At 44.2% G+C, this 27,790-nt stretch overlaps 1 protein-coding gene across 1 annotated transcript in view; it reads left to right on the forward strand.

The window, feature by feature from the left end:
• The window catches only part of ttn.1 (titin, tandem duplicate 1), a 164,041-nt gene that overhangs the window by 119,235 nt on the left and 17,016 nt on the right, over nucleotides 1-27,790 (forward strand). Inside the window, exons 199-215 of the mRNA XM_063500209.1 lie at nucleotides 56-358; nucleotides 510-17,795; nucleotides 17,899-18,195; nucleotides 18,439-19,026; nucleotides 19,125-19,427; nucleotides 19,544-19,840; nucleotides 19,930-20,217; nucleotides 20,342-20,647; nucleotides 20,794-21,096; nucleotides 21,182-21,487; nucleotides 21,616-23,379; nucleotides 23,536-23,829; nucleotides 24,040-24,324; nucleotides 24,426-24,725; nucleotides 24,827-26,893; nucleotides 27,017-27,319; nucleotides 27,409-27,714. Coding sequence (XP_063356279.1) covers nucleotides 56-358; nucleotides 510-17,795; nucleotides 17,899-18,195; nucleotides 18,439-19,026; nucleotides 19,125-19,427; nucleotides 19,544-19,840; nucleotides 19,930-20,217; nucleotides 20,342-20,647; nucleotides 20,794-21,096; nucleotides 21,182-21,487; nucleotides 21,616-23,379; nucleotides 23,536-23,829; nucleotides 24,040-24,324; nucleotides 24,426-24,725; nucleotides 24,827-26,893; nucleotides 27,017-27,319; nucleotides 27,409-27,714 — 25,596 coding nt within the window. The remainder of the gene's footprint in view (nucleotides 1-55; nucleotides 359-509; nucleotides 17,796-17,898; nucleotides 18,196-18,438; nucleotides 19,027-19,124; nucleotides 19,428-19,543; nucleotides 19,841-19,929; nucleotides 20,218-20,341; nucleotides 20,648-20,793; nucleotides 21,097-21,181; nucleotides 21,488-21,615; nucleotides 23,380-23,535; nucleotides 23,830-24,039; nucleotides 24,325-24,425; nucleotides 24,726-24,826; nucleotides 26,894-27,016; nucleotides 27,320-27,408; nucleotides 27,715-27,790) is intronic.

Consider the following 27,790-nt stretch of genomic DNA (forward strand, 5'->3'; position numbering starts at 1 on the left):
GAAGAATGCTAAATATTTGGATTCATCAATATATTTCTTTTATGGATGCATATAGGTCCACCTGGTCCACCTTCCAAACCAGAGGTTGAAAAAGTCGATGGACATTCAGCCACTGTGACCTGGAGAAGACCAACTGAAGATGGAGGAAGCGACATCATAGGTTATTGTGTTGAAAAGAAAGAGAAAAAAGGCATGAGATGGGTCAGAGCATCCAAGAAATCCATCACTGAACTCAGCTTTGAAGTCACAGGTCTCACTGAGGATGTGGAGTATGAGTTCCGTGTTCTTGCTGAGAACAGAGCTGGGTTCGGCGAGCCAAGTGAACCATCTATGGTTGTCAGGACAATAGTTGTTGCCTGTAAGTAAATAGATGTGAAAAGCAAAAGGCTACCAGACTCTGACATATTATTTCAACAATATAACAACAGTTTTGGGGGTTTTTTTGTTTAAAATTCTCGATTTATTTTATTAATTATAATAATAATAATTTCTTCTTTTATATCTTATAGATCCACCTGGACCTCCAGTCAATCCAAGAGTTACAGACACAACCAAAACCACTGCCACTCTGAACTGGGGAAAACCTCTTCATAATGGTGGACTGGAAGTTACTGGATATGTCATTGAGCACAAAAAAGAAGGAACAGAAGAATGGGTTAAGGATACCCCATCATCTCTACTTAGGATCACAGAATTTGTTGTTCCTGAACTAGACACTGGTGCAAAATACTGCTTCAGAATTAGTGCTGTGAATGCTAAAGGAGTGGGAGAACCTGCCGAAACTAAGGAATTCACTGAGATTGTGGAGCATGCAGCTGAACCTGCAATGGAGCTTGATGTTGAGCTCAGAAGAACTCTTGTTGTTAGAGCTGGCTGCTCCATTCGCCTTTTTGTGCCAATCAAGGGCCGTCCTACACCTACTGTCACCTGGACCAAGGAAGGCGGACCTGTTCCACGTGCAGTCATTGACAGCACTGAATCATTTACGATGCTGATCATTCCCGAGAGTTCAAGAATTGATGCAGGCAAATATGAGCTTACCCTCGAAAACTCAGCTGGAAAGAAGAGTGCTGACATACACGTGAGAGTTCTGGATTCACCTGGGCCTCCGCTTAACCTAAAACCAATCAAGATTGACAAAGAAAGCATTACGCTTCAGTGGGAAATGCCTCTCATTGATGGTGGTGCAAAGATCACAAACTATATCATTGAGAAAAGAGAATCAACACGCAAGGCTTTTGCTACTGTTGTTACAAAGTGCCCAACTACTTCAGTCAGAATTTGTGACCTGGGTGAAGGTTGTGAGTACTATTTCAGAGTGTCTGCTGAGAATGAGTATGGTATCGGTGAGGCGGTTGAAACTTCTGATCCAATCCGTGCATCCCAGACACCAAGCTCTCCAGAGAGCATTATTCCTACTGATATCACCAAGAACTCTATCAGCCTGGCTTGGACCAAACCTAAACATGACGGTGGAAGCAGAATTACAGGATATGTCCTGGAAGCCCAGAAGAAGGGAACTGATCAGTGGGTTCATATTACAACGGTCAAGAACATGGATTTCACTGTGAAGAATCTCAATGAGAATGAGGAGTACATTTTCCGTGTAATGGCTGTCAATCACTCAGGTAGAAGTATTCCAAAGGAGAGCAAACCCATTGTTGTCAAGGATTCTACTTCTTTGCCTGAGTTTGACCTACGTGGAGTTTGTCACAAGACTGTTATTGCCAAGGCAGGAGATGATATCAAGGTTGAAATTCCAGTTATGGGACGTCCTAGACCAACTGTCTCTTGGCAGAAGGATGGCGCAGCCCTGAAACTCACACAGAGGACCAATGTAGAAACTACTGCTGCTACGGTCATTATCAGCATCAGTGAGTGCACCAGAGCTGACAGTGGTGTATACACCATGACAGGAAAGAACATTGTTGGATCTGTGACAGACAGCATCACTCTGAAAGTTCATGATGTACCTGGTCCACCCAAAGGACCCGTTAAGATTGTGGAAATATCTCGTACTTATTGCATCTTTTCATGGGAAGCTCCTGAGAATGATGGAGGGGTTCCCATCAACAACTATGTCATTGAAATACGAGACACCACTTCTCAAACATGGACTGAGTTGTCGTCTACTGTCATCCGCACAATGTTTAAAGCCATCCGGTTAACTACTGGATCAGAGTATCAGTTCAGAATAAAGGCTAAGAACAGATATGGTGTTGGACCTCCTATTACTTCAGAGACAGTGGTGGCTGCCTATCCATTCAAAGTCCCTGGTCCTCCAGGTACTCCTAACGTTGTTGCATTTACCAAAAACTCAATAACAATTGGCTGGAATGAGCCTGTGTCTGATGGTGGAAATGAAGTCATTGGCTACCATGTTGAGAGGAAAGAAAGAACCGGCATAATGTGGTATAGGATTAGCAAGGGTCTTGTGAAAGGAAATATCTTTAAATCCTCTGGACTTGAAGATGGAGTTGCTTATGAGTTTCGTGTCATAGCTGAAAACATGGCTGGAATTGGTAAACCCAGCAAGGCCTCAGAACCGATATTGGCCTTGGACCCTGTTGACCCACCAGGTCAGCCTGTGCCAATATCTGTCAACAAGAATGCCATTACTATTCAGTGGACAAAGCCTGAGTATGATGGTGGGTTCAAAATCACCGGCTACATTGTGGAGAAGAGAGAACTGCCTGCTGGTCGCTGGATGAGAGCCAACTTTACCAACATAATTGAAACAACGTTCACTGTTAGTGGACTGACTCAAGATGCCTCATATGAGTTCCGTATCATAGCCAGAAACTCAGCAGGTGCAGTGAGCATACCTTCTGAGCCTTCAGATCCTATTATCTGCAAAGATGACATTATCGAACCACGCATTATGGTGGATGCCATCTTTAGGGATGTTGTTCTACTAAAGGCAGGAGAGTCATTCAAGCTTGAAGCTGATATTGCTGGTCAACCAACACCATCTATGGTTTGGACCAAGAATGGAAAGGAGGTTGAGAATACAATGAAACTGGAAGTTAGGTTCACTGAACTGACAACTACTCTAACCAACAAGGACTCTGTAAGGCCAGATGGAGGTGAATTCATTTTGACTGCCACTAATGTTGGTGGATTTGCAAAGCACATTTTTAATGTTAAAGTGCTTGACAGACCAGGACCACCAGTTGGACCTCTTAAGGTGACTGATGTCACAGCTGAGAACTGTGCACTCTCCTGGGCTCCACCTGCAGATGATGGGGGTTCCAAGATTGAAGGATATGTGATTGAGAAGCGTGAATCAAGCAGACTGGTTTGGACCAGTGTTGTTTCAGACCTCCAAGATACGCAATACAAGGTTACTAAGCTGCTCAAAGGAAACGAATACATTTTCAGAGTAATGGCAGTGAACAAATATGGAATTGGTGAGTCGCTTGAATCACAACCCACTATTGCAGACAACCCATATGTGATTCCAGATCCTCCTGAGAATGCTGAGGTGACAGCTATCACTAAAGATTCAATGGTTGTCATGTGGCAAGCACCTAAGAGTGATGGTGGAACTCCCATCACCACCTACCATATTGAAAGAAAAGATAGAATGGGCCTCCGTTGGGTCAAATGTAACAAGAGGAAAGTCAAAGATCTGCAGTTCAAGGCAACAGGTCTTGTTGTTGGACATGAATATGAATTAAGAATTATTGCTGAGAATGCTGCCGGATTGAGTATACCAAGTGTGTCTAGTCCATTCTACAAGGCCACTGATGGACTATACAAGCCAGGAGCTCCATGCAACCCCAGAATCTTGGATACAACCAAGTCTTCAATTACTGTGGCTTGGAACAAACCTGCATTTGATGGTGGCTGTGAAATTATGGGCTACATTGTAGAGACATGCATCCCATCTGAAAAGAAGGAAGAAGAGGAATGGACCATTGTGACACCCAAGGAAGGTCTTCTTGCTACCTCATTCACCATTGTTAACCTGAAGGAGAATCAAGAGTACAAGATTCACATCTCTGCTGTCAATAGTGAAGGAATTGGAGAGGCAGCATCTGTACCTGGTAATCCAAAGGCAGAGGACAGGCTTCTCCCTCCTGAGATTGATTTGGATGCTGAACTTCGGTCAGTTGTCAGGCTTAGAGCTTGCTGTTCACTTAGACTGTTTGTGCCTATCAGAGGCAGACCACCCCCTCAGGTAAAATGGACCAAAGGAGATGGGGAGCCAGTTGAGAGGGCAATCATTGACAGCACAACATCATACACATCACTGATAATTGAAAATGTCAACCGATTTGACAGTGGAAAGTATAATCTTACTGTTGAGAACAGCTCTGGCTCCAAGACAGTTACAGTACAAGTCAAAGTGCTTGATACACCAAGTGCCCCACAGAATCTGAAGATTACTGCTGTGACAAAGGATGCTGTGACTCTGACTTGGGATCCACCAGTGAATGATGGTGGAGTTAAGATTAAGAATTATGTTGTTGAAAAACGCGAGTCTACAAGAAAAGCATATGCCACAGTCAATGCTCTCTGCTATCAAACCACCTTCACTGTTGACCAGCTCCTGGAAGGATGCAACTATTACTTTAGAGTTTTAGCGGAGAATGAGTATGGCATCGGCTTGCCCATTGAGACTGGTGAATCAGTTAAGGTGTCAGAGAAACCACAGCCTCCTGGCAAAATCACTCTTAAGGATGTTACCAAAAACAGTGTCACTCTCTCCTGGGAGAAGCCAGAGCATGATGGTGGCAGTAGAGTGGGCTGTTATGTTGTTGAGATCCTGCCTAAGGGTGCTGACAAGTGGACCCAAGCACTGATTGCAAAAGAAACAGAAGCTACTATTAGTGGACTAAATGCAGGTGAAGAATATATGTTCCGTGTTGCTGCAAGAAATGAAAAAGGAACAAGTGATCCACGTCAGATTGGAGTTCCTGTGATTGTAAAAGACCTTGTTATTGCACCTGCTGTCAAAATGTTGTTTAACACATTTACTGTGTTGGCAGGAGAAGACTTGACAGTGGAGGTTCCTTATATTGCACGCCCCAAAGCAACAGTTTCATGGGTAAAGGATGGTCTCCCTCTTAAGAGAACTAGCAGAGTAAACTTTGGTGCAACAGACACAATGCTGAACCTCACTATAAAAGAAGCTACTAAAGATGATGTTGGACACTACATTATTACTCTTACCAACACAGCAGGAGAGACTAAAGCAGATATTGGCATTGTTGTTCTTGACAAACCTGGCCAACCAGGTGGTCCAGTTAAGGTAGAGGAGGTCACTTCTGACAGTGTAACCATCTCCTGGAATCCACCAGAGTATGATGGTGGTTGCACCATCAAAAACTACATTGTGGAAAAGAGAGACACATCTACAACTACCTGGATGGTTGTATCTTCCAACCTAGCAAGGACCAAAATTAAGGCAGGCAGGCTGAAAACAGGTTCTGAGTATCAGTTTAGAATTACTGCAGAAAACAGATATGGAAAAGGCCCAGCTCTTCTATCAGCATGCATTTTGGCTCAATACCCATATAAACTCCCAGGCCCTCCAGGTACACCATCCATTGCAGTCTGCACCAAAGATAGCATGGTGGTCACCTGGAATGAACCTGTCATTGATGGTGGAAGTTCTATCTTGGGCTACCACCTTGAACGTAAAGAGAGGAACAGCATCCTTTGGGTCAAACTAAACAAATCTCTTATTACAGACCAAACCTTTAAGACCACTGGCCTAGAACCAGGAATGGAGTATGAATACAGAGTGTATGCTGAAAACATAGTTGGAATAGGCAAAGCAAGTAAAGTGTCGGAGGGCTATATTGCTAGAGATCCTTGTGATCCACCGGGCACCCCAGAGGCAATAAAGATTACTAAGGACTCAGTGACTATTGTTTGGACCAAACCTGAGTATGATGGTGGTGCAAAGGTTACAGGCTATATTGTGGAAAAGAAGGAGCTTCCAGAGGGTCGTTGGTTGAAGGCTAATTTTACTAATGTAATTGAGACAGAATATTTAGCAAGTGGACTTGTGGAGGGCAATCAATATGAGTTCCGTGTCGTTGCCAGAAATGCTGCTGGTGTTTTCAGTATTCCTTCTTACAGCACTGGTCCAATTACTGCCAGAGATGAGATTGAGCCACCGCGCATAAGCATTGACCCAGAGTATACACAGAATATTGTGGTCAGTGCTGGCGACAACTTCAAAATTGATGCAGATGTTCATGGAAAACCACTGCCCTCTATCCACTGGATGAAGGGAGAGCAGGAACTAGGCAACACAATTCACAGGGAAATCAAGAACACACCCACCAAAGCTTTTATATCTGTCAAAGAAGCTAAACTGTCTGATGGAGGGCAATACATTTTGCTGCTGAAAAATCCTGGAGGAGAAAAGACTGTACAGGTCAATGTTGTTGTTCTAGATAAACCTGGAGAACCACAAGGGCCTCTTGTTGTCACAGGAATAACCAAAGACAGATGCTGCCTTGCATGGAAACCACCACTGCAGGATGGTGGCAGCAAGATCTGTCACTACATTGTGGAGAGAAGAGAGACAAGCAGACTAATCTGGACTGTAGTTGAACAAAAAGTGGAGAACATTTATCTAAAAGTTACTAAGCTCCTGGAGGGAAATGAGTACATCTTCAGAGTCCGTGCTGTCAACCAATTTGGAGTAGGCGCACCACTTGAATCTCCTCCTGTCATAATCAAGGATCCATACATGCTACCTGGATCGCCCAAGAACTTAGAAGTTTCAAATATTAAAAAGGATTCAATGGTGCTTACCTGGGAGGCTCCTTCTGAAGATGGTGGCAGTCCTGTAACTGGATACATAATTGAGAAGCATGACAAAGAAGGCGTAAGATGGACTAGGTGCAATAGGCAAACAGTCACTGATTTGAGTTTTAAGGTCAAAGGACTTTTGGAAAGCCACAATTATGAATTCAGAGTTGCAGCTGAGAATTCTGTTGGTGTTGGTGAGCCAAGCTCCCCTACTGTTTTCTACAAAGCTCTTGATCCTATCTTTAGGCCTGGCCCACCACATAACCCAAGAGTTACAGACACTACAAGAACATCAGTATTCCTGTCATGGGGAAAACCCATTTCTGATGGAGGCTGTGAGATTCAGGGATACATTGTTGAGTGCTGCTCTACTACTGCTGAAGCACCTGCTGCTGAAGGAGCTGCCACAGACACAGTTGTTGAAGAATGGATAATGTGCACACCAGCCACAGGTGTTAAGAAGACTAAGTTTGAAGTTGCAAATCTGAAAGAAAACCAGGCATACAAGTTTAGAGTATGTGCAATCAACAAAGTAGGAGTTGGTGAGCATGCTGATGTCGCTGGAATTGTTGTTGCTAAGGACAGAGCAGATGAGCCAGACCTTGACATTGACCCAGAACTAAGAAAAATTGTTACCATTAAAGCTGGTGCATCCCTAAGACTCTTCATTCCTATCAAAGGCAGGCCCACACCTACTATAAAGTGGGACAAAGACGAAGCTCCCCTTAAAGAGAGTGCTCAGGTTGAGATAACCAGCAGTTATACATTGCTTGTGATTGATAAAATGAGCAGAAATGACAGTGGAAAATACACAGTCTCTGCAGAGAATTCCAGTGGAACCAAATCTGCATTTGTTGTTGTCCGTGTCCTTGACACACCTAGTGCTCCTGTTAATCTTAAAGTGAAAGAAATTACAAACCAGTCAGTAACATTGGAATGGGAACCACCTCTGTTGGATGGCGGATCCAAGATCAAAAACTACATTGTTGAAAAAAGAGAAAGCACACGCAAAACTTTTGCAGCTGTTGTCACAAATTGTCATGCTCTTTCATGGCAGATCGAACCACTCCAGGAGGGCTGCAGTTACTACTTCCGTGTACTTGCAGAGAATGCTTATGGTGTTGGTCTGCCTGCAGCAACTGTTGATCCTCTTAAGGTCTCAGAAGTGCCCCAGGCTCCAAAGAGTTTAATTGTTACAGATCAGACAAAAACAAGCATCTCTCTGGCCTGGGAGAGGCCAGAGTATGATGGTGGTAGCAGGGTCATGCAGTACTTGCTTGAGGTGCAGCTGAAGGGTCAAGAGAAATGGTCTGCTGTAAACGCTTTTAAGACAATGGAAGCAACAGTCTCCAATTTGAACCCAGGAGAGGAGTATCTTTTCAGAGTTACAGCTGTCAATGATAAAGGGAAGAGTGACCCCAAAGTCCTTTCCGGGCCAGTGATGACCAAAAACTTGGTCTTTGAGCCAGATGTCCGTCCAGAATTCAGCAGCTACAGTGTTCACGTGGGCAAAGACATTAACATTGACATTCCTATCTTTGGACGTCCTAAACCTACCATCACATGGACTAAAGATGGGGCTCCCTTGAAGTTTACTACAAGAGTCCATATTGTCAATACACCAACACATACAACACTAAGCATAAAAGAGGCAGCAGGCGATGATGGTGGTATGTACAGCATAAATGTTGCCAACTCAGCTGGAAAGAAGGACTCAACAATTGAAGTCATTGTACTTGACAAACCTGGCCCTCCATGTGGCCCTGTGAGATTCGATGAAATCACAACACAGAGTGTCACTATATCATGGGACCCACCAAAACACAATGGTGGATGCCAAATTTCAAACTACGTTGTACAGAAAAGAGATACGACTACTACAACATGGGAGAATGTTAGTATCAACTGGGCCAGAACCACCATAAAAGTACCTAGACTAAAGACTGGAGCTGAGTACCAGTTCAGGATCATTGCCCAGAACCGATATGGTAAAAGCCATGGTCTGGATTCATCTGCTGTAGTTGCGCAGTACCCATACAGAGAGCCAGGCCCTCCAGGCACTCCTTTCATCTCTTCTCTCTCTAGGGACCACCAAATTGTTGAGTGGCATGAACCTGTCACAGATGGAGGCAGTCCTGTTCTTGGCTACCACCTTGAAAGGAAAGAGAGGAATAGTATTCTCTGGGTCAAGATCAACAAGACTCTCATCCACGAGACAAGTTTCAAGAGTTACCCCTTGGAGGAGGGTGTTGAATATGAATACAGGGTTTATGCTGAAAATATTGTTGGAATTGGAAGGAGCAGCAAAGTCTCAGAGGGATGTGTTGCCCGTGATCCATGTGATCCTCCTGGAATACCAGAGGCCATCCATGTGACCAAAGACACCATTGTCATTCAGTGGACTAAACCAGAATATGATGGTGGAAGCAATATCACTGGCTATATTGTGGAAAAGCGTGATCTGCCCGAGGGCAGGTGGGTAAAGGCAAATTTTACTAATGTGATTGAGACCCAGTTTATAGTGACTGGTCTGACTGAAAATGCACAGTATGACTTTAGAGTCATTGCTAAAAATGCTGTTGGCACTGTCAGCAAACCATCATATAACAGTGGACCTATAACTGCAAGTGATGCTGTGGAGGCACCCAAATTCTCCATTGATCCTGCATTCACTAAGACCATTATTGTCAATGCTGGAGAGACATTCAAGCTAGATGCTGATGTACGTGGCAAGCCGCTGCCAACAATCCAGTGGTTCAAAGATGACAAACCAGTTGAAAACACACTTCGACTAGAGATCAGAAACACAGAAAACCATGCAATGATTGTCATTAAAGACTCCATTAGAGTTGATGGTGGAACTTATACACTCCAGCTGACAAATGAAGCCGGCAGTGAGACTGTTCCATTTAAGGTTTTGGTACTGGATAAACCTAGCCCATGTGAAGGACCACTCCACGTCACTGGAGTAGCTGAAGATAGATGCACACTGGTATGGCACCCCCCTCTACATGATGGAGGTAGTCCTATTACACATTACATCATTGAAAGAAGGGAGACAAGTCGTCTAGCTTGGACTGTTGTTTCTAGCAACTGTGGCACCACATGCTACAAAGTTACCAAATTACTGGAAGGTGATGAGTATATGTTCCGTGTAATGGCAGTTAATAGTCATGGTGTAAGTGAGCCACTGGAGTCTGGTGCAGTAATAATGAAAACTCCATTTGTTCTTCCTGGTCCACCTCACATTGAGGATGTATCTAACATTGCCCATGATGGTATGACCATCTCTTGGTCTGCCCCTGAGACTGATGGTGGCAGTGAAATTACAAATTACATAATTGAGAAAAAGGATAGAACCGGGATCAAATGGACCAGATGCAACAGACAGAAGGTCACTGATCTCTCATTTAGAGTTACAGGCCTGACCACAGGCCATGAGTATGAATTCAGAGTGGCTGCTGAGAACATAGTTGGAGTGGGAGAGCCAAGCCTTGCAAGTTCATACTACAAGGCCTGTGATCCCAAGTACAAACCTGGAGCCCCAGGATATGTGCATGTGATTGACTCAACAAAGACTTCTATTACTGTGTCATGGGGTAAGCCTCTGTCTGATGGTGGCAGTGTCATTCAAGGATATATTGTTGAAGTCTGCAAGGCTGAAGAGGAACAATGGATCATGGTCACTCCTCCAACTGGCCTGCGTGTCAACAAATATGAAATTACAAAGCTTACTGAGGGTCAGGAGTACAAGATCCAAGTGTGTGCTCTGAACAAATTGGGAGTTGGTGAGCCGGCAGTTCTCTCTGGAACAGCTAAGCCTGAAGAAAGGGTCGAACCACCTGAGATCCACCTTGACTCTGAGCTGAGGAAGGGCATTGTACTGAAAGCAGGCGGCTCTGTTAGAATCAATATTCCATTTAAGGGCAGACCAACACCTGAGATAAAGTGGACTAAGGATGACGGGAACCTGACTGAAAAACCAGTGGTCGAGAAAGCTCATAATTTCACACAGTTGTCTATTGACTCATGTGACAGAAGTGACTCAGGAAAATACACCCTCACACTGACTAACAGCAGTGGCACCGTGTCTGAGTTTGTTTCAGTTAAAATTCTGGATGCCCCTGGGGCCCCACAGAACCTTGTTGTTAAAGAAATCAGAAAGGACTCTGTCACTCTTGCTTGGGATGCTCCATTGATTGATGGAGGTGCCAAAATCAAGAACTATGTCATTGACAAACGTGAATCAACAAGAAAGGCATATGCAAATGTGTCCACAAAATGCAGCAAAACAACATTCAAAGTTGAGAACTTGATTGAAGGTGCTATGTACTACTTTAGAGTCATGGCTGAGAATGAATATGGAATTGGGCCGGCTGTGGAAACAAAGACTGCCTCCAAGGCCTCTGAAGTACCACTGCCTGTTGGAAAGGTCTTCCTCACTGATGTCACTAAGTCCAGTGTCTCACTGGCCTGGGAGAAACCTGAGCAGGATGGAGGAAGCAGAATTGCTGGCTATCTAATTGAGATGCAACCTAAGGGTACAGATAAGTGGGGAGTTGCAACAAATACAAAAACATGTGAAGGTACTGTCACAGGTCTTACAGCTGGAACAGAATACCTATTCCGCATCATTGCTTACAATGAAAAGGGAAAGAGTGAGCCAAAAGCACTTGCTGCACCTGTGGTTGCCACTGACATGACCATGGAGCCCAGCATCAAAATTCCATTCAACACTTACAGTGTATTAGCTGGAAAGGATCTAAAGTTAGAGTTTCCTGTTCTTGGCAAGCCAAAACCTAAAATCACCTGGGCCAAGGATGGTCAGCCTTTGAAGGTGACATCAAGAATGAATATAATATCCACTTCAGCAACAACAGGAATAGAAATTACTGAGGCATGCAAGGAGGACTTTGGCAAATACACAATTACAGCAGCCAACACCACTGGAACAATCGCAGAGGATGTATCTGTCATTATCCTCGACAAGCCTGGTCCACCAAAAGGGCCAGTCAAGATTGTTGAAGTGAGCAACACCTTTGTCCATCTCTCCTGGGACCCCCCAGAGTACACTGGTGGATGCCAAGTAAAGAATTACATAGTGGAAAAGAGAGACACAACCAGTACAACATGGCAAACAGTCACCACTCAGCTAGCTAGAACAGCTTTTAAGGTCAGCAAGCTGAAGACAGGTTCAGAATATCAGTTCAGAATCATAGCTGAAAATAGATATGGAAAGGGTGTGCCTCTGGATTCCAAGGCCATTGTGGTGCAATATCCATTCAAACCACCGGGTCCTCCAGGAACACCACATGTGAAATCTGCAACTAAAGAAATGATGATCATTGAATGGAATGAGCCAGTCAATGATGGTGGAAGTGCAGTTATTGGCTACCATTTGGAAAGCAAGGAAAGAAGCAGCATTCTATGGAACAAACTGAACAAGACTCTCATCACGGACACCCAATTCAAGATCTGTAACCTTGAAGAGGGTATTGGATATGAATTTAGAGTTTATGCTGAAAATATTGTTGGCATTGGCCGATGCAGTAAAGTATCCGAGTCCTTTGTTGCTCGTGACCCATGTGATCCTCCTGGTACCCCAGAAGCTGTATCTATTTCTAAGAACCAGATCAGGATTCAGTGGACTAAGCCTCAGTATGATGGTGGTAGCAAAGTGAATGGATATATTGTGGAAAGGAAAGACCTCGCCTCTCCTGATGGACGCTGGGTAAGAGCTAACTTTACCAATATAGTTGAGACTGAGTACACTGTCACTGGTCTGACAGAAAATGAGCAATATGAATTTAGAGTTATTGCAAGAAATGCAGCTGGCATCTTTAGCGAGCCATCTGACAGCTCTGGACCTATTACTGCTACTGATGAAATTGAACCACCAAGGGCCTCAATGGATCCTAAATACAAAGATGTTATTGTTGTAAATGCTGGAGAAAATCTGCTTCTGGATGCAGACATCTATGGAAAACCAATTCCTGAGGTGCTCTGGCTAAAAGAGGGCAAGGAAATGGACAAAGCCTTACGCATTGAAGTGAAAACTACACAGAAACGTGCAGCAATGACGATTAAGGATGTAACCAAGCTTGATAGTGGCCACTATGACCTCATCCTCAAAAATCTGGGTGGTACAAAAGTGTTCCCTATCACAGTTAAAGTCCTTGATAAACCAGGTCCACCCACTGGACCCATGAAGGTTACTGGAGTCATGGCCGACAGGTGCATTCTTGCCTGGTCTGAGCCAGCTCTCGATGGCGGAGCCAGTATCACTCACTATGTGCTGGAGAAGAGAGAGACTAGCAGGTTGTCCTGGACAGTGGCTGCATCAGACATCAAGGGTCTGTACCATAAAGTAACAAATTTGCTTCCTGGAGATGAATACATTTTCAGAGTCAGAGCAGTGAACAAATATGGCATTGGTGACTATCTGGAAAGTGAACCAATCATTGCACGCAATCCATACAAGCCCCCTAGTGCTCCTGGATCTCCAGAAGCCAGTCTGATCACAAAGGACTCTATAGTTTTGTCATGGACAGCTCCTGAACAGACTGGTGGAGCTGAAATTGAAGGCTACCATCTTGAAAAACGTGACAAAGACAGTGTACGGTGGACAAAATGCAACAGACAAAAGCTTACAGACACTCACTTTAAAGTCACAGGTCTGATCACAGATCACTTCTATGAGTTCCATGTTGCTGCTGAGAATGAGGTTGGAGTGGGAGATTTCAGTGAGCTGTCCCTGTTCTACAGGGCATGTGATGCCATAACACCACCTGGGCCTCCGCACCATCCTAAAGTAACAGACTACACAAAGTCCTCTGTCTCTCTGTCTTGGGGCAAACCTGACTTTGATGGCGGTGCTTATATCAAGGGATACATTGTTGAAATGAGGGAGTATACACCGGTACCCGAGTCAACAGAGGAGGCAGAGATAGCACCAGCAGTGGACGCACCAGTTGAAAAAGAATGGACAATGTTCACTCCACCCAGTGGCATTCAAGCCACCAAATTAACTATAACAGACTTGAAGGAGGGTGGAGAGTACCAGTTCCGTGTCTATGCAATAAATTCAGAAGGAGTGGGGGAGGCTGCTAATGTCCATGGCACAGTGGTTACTTCTGACAGGGCAGAAGCACCAGAGATAGAACTGGATGCTGAACTCAGAAAGGTTCTATCTGTCCGTGCTGGTGGAACTCTACGCCTCTTTGTCACCATCAGAGGAAGACCTGAGCCTGCTGTAAAATGGGAGAAAGTTGATGGTACTCTTACAGAGCGTGCTGTAATTGACACTACTAGTTCATTCACCATGCTTGTCATTGACAATGTTAATCGCTTTGACAGTGGCAAATACTCACTAACACTAGAAAACAGTAGTGGCAAAAAATCTGCAATTGTTGCAGTGAGAATTTTGGATACACCAAGTGCACCACAAACCTTTACCGTGAAGGAGCTAAAGAAGGATTCAGTGACTCTTGCCTGGGATACTCCACTTACTGATGGTGGCTCTAAAATCACAAACTACATCATAGAGAAGAGAGAGTCTGTTAGGAAGGCCTATACTGCTGTCACCAGCAACTGCACAGCAAACTCATTTAAGGTAGAAGACCTGCCAGAAGGTGGAATTTTCTACTTTAGAATCTGTGCTGTTAATGAATATGGCCAAGGCCAGATGGTTGAAACCAAAGAAGTAAAGGTAGCTGAGGTACCTTTGCCACCAAGCAAGGTTACCCTTGTAGATTTGACCAAGACCAGTGTGTCACTGGCTTGGGAGAAACCTGCTCATGATGGTGGATGCAAAGTAATGTGCTACAATGTAGAATTTAAGCCTAAGAGTGGGGATAAATGGGGCACAGCATGTACAGTTAAGGTACCGGAAGCAACTATTCCTAATTTAACTCCAAATGAAGCTTATTTATTCAGAGTTGTTGCAATCAATGAGAAGGGGAAGAGTGAGCCAAAGGATCTTGGCTTACCTGTGGTTGCAAAGGATGTTGCTATTGAACCATCTATCAACTTGCTGTTTACCACATACACTGTGAAGGCTGGAGATGACCTCACTTTTGAGGTTCCAATAAGAGGCAGACCAAAGCCCGCTGTGTCCTGGAAGAAGGATGGCCTTCCTTTGAAGCAAACCACATCAGTTTCTATCTTAAACACTGCAGCCTCATCCAAAATCATTATCAAAGAGGCTAAGAAGGAACATGTTGGGAAGTATGAAATTACTTTGGCAAACACAGCAGGAACTGTTACAGCAGATATTGGAGTCATTGTCCTTGATAAGCCAGGTCCACCTAAAGGAATTAAGGTGGATGCAGTGACTTCAGACAGCATCTCCCTTTCCTGGTCCCCACCAGAATATGATGGTGGCTGCTCCATCAGCAACTACATTGTGGAGAAGAGAGACACAAACACACAGGAATGGCAGATGATAGCAAGTAATGTTGCTAGAACAGCTTTCAAAGCTGGCCGCCTTACACATGGAGCAGAGTATCAGTTTCGTATTTATGCAGTTAACCGCTATGGAAAGAGTAGCTATCTGGATTCACCTGGAATCACTGCTCAGTACAATTTTAAACAGCCCGGACCTCCTTCTACACCCATAGTGAAACTGGCCACCAAGTCTTATATGCTGGTGACTTGGAATGAGCCAGTTAGTGATGGTGGTAGTCCTGTTCTGGGCTACCACCTGGAGAGGAAGGAGCGTTCTAGCATTCTTTGGACAAAGATGAACAGAGGAATGATCAAAGATACAGAGTACAAAGTCACTGGAATTGAAGAGTGCATGATGTATGAATACCGTGTATATGCTGAAAATATTGCTGGTATTGGTAAATGTAGCAAAGCTTGTGAAGCTGTAGCAGCAAGAGATCCATGTGACCCTCCAGGTACACCCATTATCATTGCAATCACCAGAACATCAGTCTCCTTATCTTGGGAAAAACCAGAATATGATGGTGGAGCAAAGGTTTCTGGTTACACAATTGAACGCAGAGACCTTCCAGAAGGACGATGGACAAGGTGCAACTTCACTAATGTACCTGAGACCCATTATGATGTGACAGGCCTTACAGAGAACAGCCAGTATGATTTCCGTGTCATTGCAAAGAATGCAGCTGGACTGTTTAGTATACCATCAGACAATACTGGTCCCATCACTATTAAAGATGATGTGGAGCCACCACGCATCATGATTGATGTGAAGTTCAGAGAGACAGTGTTTGTGAAAGCCGGAGAAACTCTAAAGATTAATGCGGATCTTGCGGGACGTCCTGCTCCTGTCATTTCATGGACCAAGGATGGCAAAGAAATCGAGCTAAGAGCTAGAATTCAAATTGTTTCAACAGACACCAGCACATGTCTCACTGTGAAGGATTGTATCAGAAGAGATTCTGGACAGTATGCCCTGACTTTACAAAATATTGGTGGAACAGTTACCATGCCAATAAACTGTGTAATTCTAGATAGGCCAGGACCCTCAGCAGGACCACTTCAGATTACAGGTGTCACAGCAGCAGAGTGCACTCTGTCTTGGGGTCCACCTCAGGAACCTGGTGGTGCAGACATCACTCATTATGTTGTTGAAAAACGTGAGACCAGTCGGCTGTCATGGACACTGGTGAAGGCAGATGTCACAAAAACATTTCTTAAAGTCACAGGCCTGCTCAAGGACAATGACTATATCTTTAGGGTTCTTGCTATTAACAAGCATGGTGTTGGTGAAGCTCTGGAGAGTGATGTTATAAAGGTTACAGAGCCATACACCTTTGCCACTGCTCCAGCTAGTGTTGATGTCACTACTATAACTGGAGACTCAATGACCCTCACCTGGTGCAAGCCAGCCAATGATGGAGGCAGTCCCATTACTGGATATGTGATTGAGCGGCGTGAGAAAACAAGCATGCGTTGGGTCCGTGTGAACAGAGATGCAGTTCCTGAATTTACCACAGTAGTAACCAAACTCCGCAAGGGTTGTGAATATGACTTCCGAGTTTATGCTGAAAATGCAGCTGGTTTGAGTCCACCGAGTGAACAATCTGCAACATTCAGAGCAGTAGATCCTCTGGTCGTTCCTTCTCGACCAACCAAGCCAAAGATTGTGAATTCAACCAAAGACAGCGTGTCTATTGTCTGGAAACCACCAACAGATGATGGTGGTGCTCATATCCTTGGATACAGTGTAGAATACAGAGACTACATCCAGAAACCAGAGGTAGAAGAAGAAGAAGAATATGAGGAGGAAGAGGAGGTACTTGAGTCACCTGAAGAACTAGCAAGATGGGTTGAGGCCATCCCTCTTACAAAGAGCTTAGAATTCACCATCACTGGATTGAAGACAGATGCAGAATATGAATTCTGTGTTAAAGCAATCAATAAAGTTGGCAGCAGTATGCGTAGTCCATATTCAAATCCATCTGCCGCAAAGGACAGAACTGCAGAACCATCATTTGATGTTGACATTGAGATGCGTAAAGTTCTCTCTGTTAAGCATGGTACAGCATTTACTCTTAATGTGCCATTCAAGGGAAACCCTTTGCCATCAGTGACATGGGCTAAGGAGGGTGTTGATCTGAAAGTCAGAGGAACCATTGAATCAACAGAATCCAGCACTTCATTGACTATTGAGAATTCAACTAGAAATGACTCTGGAGAATACACTGTCACAATTGAATCACCAATAGGAAAAGCAACATTGCCTGTGGTTGTCAAAGTACTTGACTCTCCAGGACCCCCAGTGAATGTTAAAGTATCTTCAGTGACCAGGGATTCTGCAACCCTCACTTGGGATCCTCCAGAGAATGATGGTGGTGATGCAGTAAAGGCCTACCATGTTGAAAAACGTGAGGCCAGTAAGAAAGCCTGGGTGTCTGTGACTAGCAACTGCCACGCTCTGACTTACAAGGTGGAAGACCTACAGGAGGGAGCTATCTATTATTTCAGAGTTATTGGAGAAAATGAGTATGGAGTGGGTGTCCCTCAGGACGCTAAGGCTGGGACAAAGATCACAGGTAACATATGCACTGAGTGCTTCTATTTGTAAAAGCTTTTTCTTTAAAAACATCATGAGTCAATATTATGGACTTAATAAAATTGTCCTGCTGTCTGTTATAGAGGTACCAAGTCCACCTATGAAACTTGGAGTTGCAAATGTTACCAAGGACAGTGTTACTATTGCCTGGACCAGACCAGAATATGATGGCGGAAGCAGAGTCACTGGTTACCTTATTGATGCCCTGGAGAAAGGACAGACCAAATGGGTGAAATGTGCCACTGTGAGGTCCATGACTCACACAATCAAGAGCCTCAGGGAAGGTGCTGAGTACTTTTTCAGAGTCCGTGCTGAGAACCATGCTGGACTTAGTGAACCCAAGGAGATGATCGTTCCGGTTATTGTCAAGGAAATACACGGTATTGTTGCTGTCTTTACTTTAAACTTTTTAGATTAGACATATTACATAATGTACATTTCTGACATGCTATGTCTATGTATAATTAATCCTAATTATAATAATAATTATAATAATCCTAATTTATATAAATGGGCAAGTTTTTAAAAGCTATGGTATTTCCGAAATAATAAACATTATTAATGTTCTACTAAGCTGCCATGACTTACCACAGTCCTGTGTTATTATTTTTCTTTTCCAACAGAGGCTCCAGAGTTTGACCTAAAGAACTACCCCAAGAATACAGTTTATGTAAGAGCAGGATCCAATCTGACCTTTGAGATTCCATTAACTGGCAGGCCCATGCCAAAGGTCACTGTTTCCAAGAACAATGTTGTCATTAAGGGATCCAAGAGGCTGCTGACAGAAGTAACTCCAGATAGTTTAATCATCACCCTAAATGAAAGCGTTTCAGTGGATGCTGGCAAATATGAAATCACAGCCTCAAATGCAGGAGGTACTACCAAGATTTTCATTATCTTCGTTGTGCTGGACAGACCTGGACCTCCTGTTGGTCCAGTTCAGATTGGAGAAGTTGGAGAGACCACAGTGTGTCTGAAATGGACTCCTCCAGAGTACGATGGTGGCAGTCCTGTTACGAATTATGTTGTTCTTAAACGTGAAACCAGCACTCCTGCCTGGGTAGAGGTGTCGACTACCATTGCCAGAAGTGAGATCAAGGTGACTAAGCTGACTAAAGGAGAGGAGTACCAGTTCAGAATTAAGGCTGAGAATCGTTATGGTATCAGTGATCATATTGACAGCAAGCCGGTCATGATAAAGCTTCCATACAGTAAGCCACTTTATCCTGTATCTTCAATTCCAATTCTCCTGTTTTATGAACAAGGCATCTTTGTTAATGTATTCTAACAAGAGTGTGTTCTATAACAGCTGTGCCTGGACCTCCATCCACACCTTGGGTTAGCTATGTATCTAGAGAGAGTCTCACAGTCTGCTGGAATGAGCCAGTCAATGATGGTGGAAACCCTGTGGTTGGATACCATCTCCAGATGAAAGAGAGGACCAGCATCCTTTGGCAGAAACTCAATAAGACCCCAATCCCAGGAAACCAGTGGCGTGTCACAAACATCTGCCCTGGTCTTATCTATGAATTCAAGGTGGCAGCTGAAAATTCTGCTGGTATTGGAAAAATGAGCAAAACCTCAGAAGAAGTGCTTGCTATTGATGCCTGTGGTGAGTATTTTAAGTATTAATTTTTGCAGTTTTATGCCTTAATTATATGAGCTTACAACTGAAAATCGTTGCAGTTATTTTATTAAACTTGGATCTTTCTCACTTTAATAACACAGAACCCCCAGCAAATGTTCATGTCACTGAAGTCACGAAGAACTCGGTCAGTCTGGCCTGGCAGAGGCCTCCATATGATGGTGGCAGTAAGATTACTGGTTACAGTGTAGAAAGGAGGGAGGCACCCAGCGGCAGATGGGTGAAGGCCAACTTTACAAACATCATTGAGATGGGTTTCACTGTATCTGGACTGACCCAGGATGAGTCTTATGAGTTCAGAGTGTATGCTAAGAATGCAGTTGGGTCTGTCAGCAATCCATCTCTCATTGCTGGACCAGTGACTTGTGTTGATGCATGTGGTGAGCATATAATCCAAAATGATATGGACATTTATTAATTACTTGTAATAATTTTATTTATACACTTGTATAAATGTTTCTTGTCACAGGTGCCCCAGCTATAGACCTTCCTCCAGAGTATCTGGATGTAGTTCAGTACAAAGCTGGAGCTACAGTTAAGCTCAGAGTAGGAATTATTGCCAAGCCTCTACCAACAATTGAGTGGCTCAAGAATGGAAAGGAGCTAATAACAACCTCCACTGTGTCTGCTGAAAGCACAACGGACTCTTCTGCTGTTCTGATCAAGGATGCAACTCGCAATGACACAGGTTCATATGAGATCAAGATTAAGAATGTTCTGGGGTCAGCATCCGCAACCATCAGAATTGAAATCCTAGGTATTTATAAGTTATTGATTCTCACATTTCCTTACATCTGAATTCCTAACCAGTTTAAATCCAGACTATAAAGCCTCCATCATCTCATCCATCCATGTTATTTTAATTTTTTATCTTTCCTTAGACAAACCTGGACCCCCAGCTGGCATTATTAACTTCAACTCCATCACAGCAGAAAGAATTATGTTCAGCTGGGAACCTGTGCCTGAGTGTGACCAGGGAGGCTCCAAAGTCACCCACTACATTGTTGAAAGACGTGAAACCAGTAGAGTGGTGTGGTCAACAGTTTCTGAAAGGTGTGAACAGACGTACATTGCCGTTGGCAAGCTGGTCCGTGGAAATGAGTATGTATTCCGTGTAATGGGTGTTAACAAGTATGGAGTTGGAGAACCACTGGAGTCAGAGCCTGTCATCGCTAAGAATGCCTTTGGTAGGTTTCACTAGAGTGGCATGGAATCCACAGCAGCTATCCTGCGTGTTTCTTCTTCTTTTTAACACCTTTTATTTTTATCAGGCTTTTTTGTCATTAACTTCACTGTTATGTGATCTTAACACACCTATTGTCTGTTCTTAAAGTAACTCCTGGGCAGCCTCATACCCCTGAGGTGACCACCATTACAAAGTCCACTATGGTGGTGGAATGGGGCAAACCAGGTGTGGATGGAGGCAGTGCTGTGACAGGCTACTACCTGGAGAGACGAGACAAGAAGAGCTTGCGCTGGATCAGAGTTTATAAAGATCCTGTCACTGACACCAAACAGACAGTTTATCACTTGACAGAAGGAAATGAATACCAGTATCGTGTGTGTGCCATTAACAAGGCCGGAGAGGGACCGTTTTCTGATGCATCAGACTATTATAAGGCTGCTGACCCAGTTGGTGAGTACACTTAGATTCACAGATTTACCACAAAAGTAAGGATTACTAATCTACACTCCACTTAACAAATACATGGTACTTACAGATCCCCCAGATGAGCCTTGCAAGTTAAAGGTGGTGGACTCTACCAAGACTTCCATCACTTTGGGCTGGTCCAAGCCAGAATGGGATGGAGGAAGTGAGGTCACAAGTTATATGGTGGAAAAGCTTGTGGAGGGAGAAAAAGAATGGGCTATGATTACCTCCAAAGGAGAGGTCAAAACAACAGAATATGTTGTCCACAATTTAAAACCAAATGTCAACTACTTCTTCAGAGTCTCTGCTGTCAATTGTGCTGGTCGCGGAGAGCCTCTGGAGATGACTGAACCAGTGCAGGCTAAGGACATCCTGGGTAAATTCATTACTTATTGAAAATAAAATAAATTGTGTGTTCAGTGTACAGCATGTATTTCCTGTTTGGTATTCATGTTGCCCACATATAGTTTCCCCTGTATGACCTTCTATATACTCCCTTCCCAGAGGAGGCCCAGATTGACTCTGATGTTGCCATGAGAACTCACTACATTGTGAAGGCCGGCAAGGATGTTGAGCTGTCTGTTCCATTGAAGGGCAGACCTGCGCCCACTGCCTCTTGGAGCAAGGGAGAAGAATGCATTGACCACAATCCCAAATATGAATTCCACCATTCAGACACAAGCACAGTCCTTGTTATGCGTGAGGTGACAAGGCTTGATACTGGAAAATATACAGTAAAGATAGAGAATGGTGTGGGTGAGCCCAAGACAGTGACTCTGTCTGTCAAAGTCCAAGACACCCCAGCTCAGTGCAGGAACCTGGTCCTGAAGGAGGTGACCCGTGGAAAGGTGACTCTCTGCTGGGAGGCCCCACTTCTTGATGGCGGTGCAGAGATTACTAACTATGTTGTGGAGAAGAGAGACTCATCCAAGAGATCATACTCTGCGGTGACAAACAAATGCACAGACACAACATACACCATTGAAGATCTTTCTGAAAAGACATCCTTCTTCTTCCGTGTCTTAGCAGAGAATGAGAATGGTATCGGTGATCCATGTGAAACACATGAACCTGTTAAGGCTACAGAAACTCCAGGCCCAGTCAAGGAGGTTTCAATGAAAGATTCATCAAAGACCTCCATCACTCTCCAGTGGCTTAAGCCAGATTACGATGGTGGTAGTATAATCTCTGACTACATTATTGAGAAGAAGGTCGAGAAAGAAGATTGGTCATTAGGAGGAACAAGCAGACAGTGTGAGTGTGAGGTAAAGAAACTGAAGGAGCACTCGAACATGTTCTTTAGAGTTGCTGCCAGGAATGAGAAAGGACATGGAGATTTTGTTGAAATTGGACCTATCAAGGTCATTGACTACATTATTACACCAGAGGCAGACCTTACAGAATATCCACATGGTAGCGTCAGCATTCGCCTGGGTCACAATGTGCACATTGAACTGCCATACAAAGGCAAACCCAGACCTTCTATTCTTTGGATGAAGGACAACCTGCCGCTTAAAGAGAGTGATCAAGTACGCTTCAAGACAACAGAAAACAAAGCCACCCTAATGATTAAGAATGTGAAAAAGGAGAATGAGGGCAAATACACCTTAACCCTTGACAACAAAGTGAACAGGAAATCCTTCCACATCCATGTCATCACACTGGGACCACCATCAAAGCCTGTTGGACCTATCCGACTGGATGAAGTGAGAGCAGAGAGCATTATGATCTCATGGGATGAACCAAATGACTATGGTGGTGGAGACATAACTTGCTACACCGTGGAGAAACGTGATACCTCCCAAAATGACTGGAAGATGGCCTCCTCCAGTGTACAGGATACTCAATTCAAAGTAACCAACCTTATCAAAGGTGTCCAATACCAGTTCAGAGTGTGTGCTGAAAACAGGTACGGTGTCAGCGAGCCTCTGCTTTCGCAAATGGTTATTGCCAAGCACCAATTCAGGCCACCAGGCCCACCAGGCAAGCCGGTTGTATACAATGTTACCAACGATGGTATGACCATTCAATGGGAGAAACCTATCTATGATGGTGGCACCCCTATTCAGGGCTATCATGTGGAGAAGAAGGAGAAGAATAGCATTATGTGGCAAAAGGTGAACACTATGTTGATCAAAGAAACAGATTACAGGATTTTGGAGCTCATTGAAGGCCTTGAGTACTCCTTTAGAGTCTATGCACAGAATGATGCTGGGTTCAGCCGAATGAGTGATGAGAGCAAACCAATCATGGCCGTCAGTCCAGTTGGTGAGTATGATTTCAGACCATGACATAAATCCCTTTGTTACACTTGAAAAATACAACATGCTGGAAATTTTGCATGTTTTGTATAAAATCTGACTAAAATGTTGTTGGAGTAAAAACACTGTGGCAAAGAGTTAAAAGGTGCATTATGCATTTCAGATCCTCCTGGCCAGCCTGATTACACTGATGTGACTAGTGACTCAGTGTCACTGAAATGGGATGCACCCAAACGTGATGGCGGTAGCAAGATTGTTGGATACAATATCGAGAAACGCCAAGGACATGGACGCTGGTTCAAGGCCAACTTGACTGATGTGCATGACTGTCAGTATACTGTCACTGGATTGGCAACAAATGAACGCTATGAGTTTAGGGTCATTGCTAGAAATGCCATGGGTGTTGTGAGTCCTCCATCCAACTCTTCTGGCATGATTGCTGTCAGAAGTGAAAATGGTGAGTAATAGCAGGAAAGAGCTTGGACAGTGTAGATATTGGGGAAGCATTAAATCAGAGTTTAAAGGGTAAATAGTATAGTTGAAGTTCAATGCTTTTGCTTCCCTTGGTTGCTACCCATGTTTTTCTCAGCTCATTTTTCCAAGAATTACCTCTACATAGCTTACTAAAGCTGCCTGCTGTAAACTAATGCCTTTTTTCCCAAACCAGCTTCTCCAAACATTGAGTTTGGCCCAGAGTACTTTGAAGGTTTGACAGTCAAGGCAGGAGACAGCATCAGACTAAAGGTGACCATCACTGGACGCCCAGTTCCCAAAGTTGTCTGGTTCCGAGAAGGTGTGGAGATTACAAAAAAGATGATGGACATTATTACAGTTCCTGGATCCAGCACCCTCTTTGTCAGGGATGCTGATCGTTCACACTGTGGGCTCTACACTGTGGAAGCTACCAATGGGTCTGGAACCAAAAAGGAAAACATCCTTGTTCAAGTCCAAGGTTTGCATTTTTGAAGGTTTTCTCCCTATACTTCAGTCTCAATATTTACCGTTCTATTAATTTGTATTCTAACTTAACTTTCTCACACCTATTTGATACAGATACACCTGGCGAGCCTGTTGGACCGATCACTTTCAGTAACATCTCAGAGGGCAAGTGCAGTCTGTCTTGGAACCCACCAGAGAAAGATGGTTGTTCTGAGATTTCACATTACATCATTGAGAAGCGTGAGACAGCCAAGATTTCGTGGGCATTGGTGTCTGATGAATGTAAGGAGTGCACCTTCCACGCAACCAAGCTCATTAAGACTAATGAGTATCAATTCAGGGTCTCTGCTGCTAACAAGTTTGGAGTTGGCAGACCTCTGGAATCCAGTCCCATCATTGCACAGATGCAATACAGTAAGTTGTCATTTTGGAAGGTTTTAAAAATCAACATATGGAAGTTTTCAAATCTATATTACATTAGTCATTTCCACTCACTATTAACATTGTTTCCCCAGCCACTCCTGATGCTCCAGGCACTCCTGATGCAACTGAAGTTACAGGAGAGAGCATCACCTTGTCCTGGACTCCTCCAAAATCTGATGGAGGAAGCCCTATTCATTATTACATCCTGGAAAAACGAGAAAAGAAGACTGTCCGGTTCTACAAGGTGATCACCAAGAAGCCTATTACTGACTGTGCACATAGGGTTATCAACCTGACAGAGGATATGGAATACGAGTTCCGTGTTATGGCTGTAAATGATGCTGGTGTTGGAACTCCTAGCAACATCTCTTTACCCATCAAAGCCGCTGAGCCAAAAGATATTCCTTGCGCTCCATCAGTGGTCTGTGTTTCGGAATCCACCAGTACCTCCATCAGTTTGGAATGGACCAAGCCTGCTGACGATGGAGGCATGGAGATTCTTGGCTACATAATTGAAATGGTGAAGGGAGAAGGGGTGGAATGGAAGAGAGTAAATGAGGAGCTTGTAACTGAAACAAATTATGTGGTGACAGGTCTGCAGACAGGGGCTGAGTACAAGTTCCGTGTTGCAGCTGTCAATCATGTGGGTAGAGGTGAACACAAGGAAATTCCAGAGCCTGCTCAGGCAGTAGATAGGCTAACAGCGCCACAGGTAGATATTGATGCTGCCTTTAAGCAGACACACATTGTCAAAGCGGGAGGTTCAGTGTGCTTGGGCATCCACTTCAGAGGAAAGCCTATTCCTGCTGCCACTTGGGTGAAGGAGGAAGGAGAGCTCAGTGTCATGTCAGAGGTAACAACTACTGATGGTTACAGTTCTCTGAGCATTGAAAACTGCTCTAGAAATGATACTGGCAAATATACTGTAAACCTAGAAAATTCCAGTGGCAGCAAGGCTACTACATTTGTTGTAAAAGTCATGGACACTCCTGGACCTCCAGAGGCTGTTGCCTTCATAGAGGTGACCAGAGGCTCAGTCACACTTATCTGGAAACCTCCTCTTAATGATGGCGGAGCCAGAATCCATCACTATATTGTTGAGAGGCGTGAGGCTAGCCGCCGCACTTGGCAGCAGTCCGGTAGCAAATGCACACAGCACTACCTAAAGATACAGGACCTGCTGGAAGGAGTGCCATACTTCTTCAGAGTCTCAGCTGAGAACCAGCACGGTGTGGGTGAGGCATTTGAGCTGACTGAGCCTGTCATTGCCACTGCAGCACCATCAGCTACAAAGAGACTGGATATCCTCGACACCACAGATAACTCTGTGTCACTAGGCTGGCTGAAACCAGAGCATGATGGCGGTAGTCGCATTCAGTGTTACGTCATTGAAGCTAGGCCAAAAGGTGCAGACAAATGGGTAGTTGTTGGCAACACCAAAAATCTGACCTATGTTGTTGAAAAGCTCAACAAGGGTGATGAATATGACTTCTGTGTGAAGGCTAAGAATGAAGCTGGTTATAGCAAGCCCAAGGAAACTCTGGCTCCTGTGCTGGTCAAAGAGCCTCACATTGAACCTGCTGCTGACCTCAGTGAAATCACCAACCAGCTTATCACATGCAGGTCTGGAAGCACTTTCACCATCGATGTTCCAATCAGTGGCAGACCTGCTCCTAAGGTCACCTGGAAGTTGGAGGAAATGAGACTGAAAAACACAGACAGAGTCTCAATCAAAGTTACTAAGGACAGAACCAATATCTCAGTTAAGGAGGCCATGAGAGGAGATGGTGGGAAATACCATCTGACTCTGGAGAATGTGGCAGGAACCAGAACGTTTACTATTGAAGTTAATGTCACAGGCAGACCCAGTCCTCCAAGTGGACCAATAGAAATCTCATCAATTACTTCTGAGTCCTGTGTTGTTAACTGGCATCCACCAGAAGATGATGGTGGCACTGACATCACCAACTACATCGTAGAGAAGCGTGAATCTGGCTCAACAGCCTGGCAGCTCATCAACTCCAGCGTGAAGCGCACCTCTCTCCACGTCAGTAACCTGACCAAATACATGCAGTACACATTCAGGGTCTCTGCAGAAAACAGATTTGGTGTCAGCAAGTCCACTGAGTCTGAGACTATTGTCGCTGAGCATCCTTACAGTAAGTGCTACTCTATAATGTTACTTTTGAGCTTATGAATTTATAATATTCATTTCCATCCTATTCCATAAGTTTCTTATGTTGAACTTGAATACAACAGCAATATCTAATTTCTGATCACAGCACCTGCAGGTCCACCGACAAAGCCTGTAATCTTTAATGTCACTGCTAATAAAATGACACTGCAATGGGAGGAGCCCTACCATGATGGTGGAAGCAAGGTGACTGGTTACTGGATTGAGAAGAAGGAAAGGAACAATATCCTGTGGGTGAGGGAGAACAAGATCCCTTGCTTTGAGTGCTCTTACAAGGTGGAAGGTCTGGTGGAAGGCCTGGAATATCAGTTCAGGGTTTATGCCATGAACAGTGCTGGACTGAGCAAAGCTAGTGAGGCCTCAAAAGGAGCAGTTGCTCAAAACCCTGTTGGTGAGTTTAGTATCACACCATGGAGAGTTTCTAAATTAATATGTGTTTAGACAAAAATGTCTGACAAACATTGTTGATTTGTTGTTTAGATCCACCGGGTAAGCCTGAAGTCACCAACGTAACAAGGACCACAGTATCCCTGAAGTGGTCGTCTCCACTGTATGACGGTGGCAGTCCAATTGTGGGCTACATCATTGAACGCAAGCCATACACGTTGACTGGCGAGGGCCGCTGGCTGAAGTGTAACTACACCAACGTGACTGACAACTTCTATACTGTTACTGCGCTGGGAGAGGGAGAGCCCTACGAGTTCAGGGTTATTGCCAAGAATACCAACCAGGTCTTCAGCAGACCGTCTGAGTCCACCGGCTCTGTGCAGTGCAAAACTGACTTTGGTAAGATTTGAGACCATGACACAGTTTCATCAACATGCCACAAAATAAATTCACAGTAAAATGAAACTTGTGTTTT

This window comes from Pelmatolapia mariae, linkage group LG16_19 (assembly GCF_036321145.2).
Source record: "Pelmatolapia mariae isolate MD_Pm_ZW linkage group LG16_19, Pm_UMD_F_2, whole genome shotgun sequence".
Lineage (NCBI taxonomy): Eukaryota > Metazoa > Chordata > Actinopteri > Cichliformes > Cichlidae > Pelmatolapia > Pelmatolapia mariae.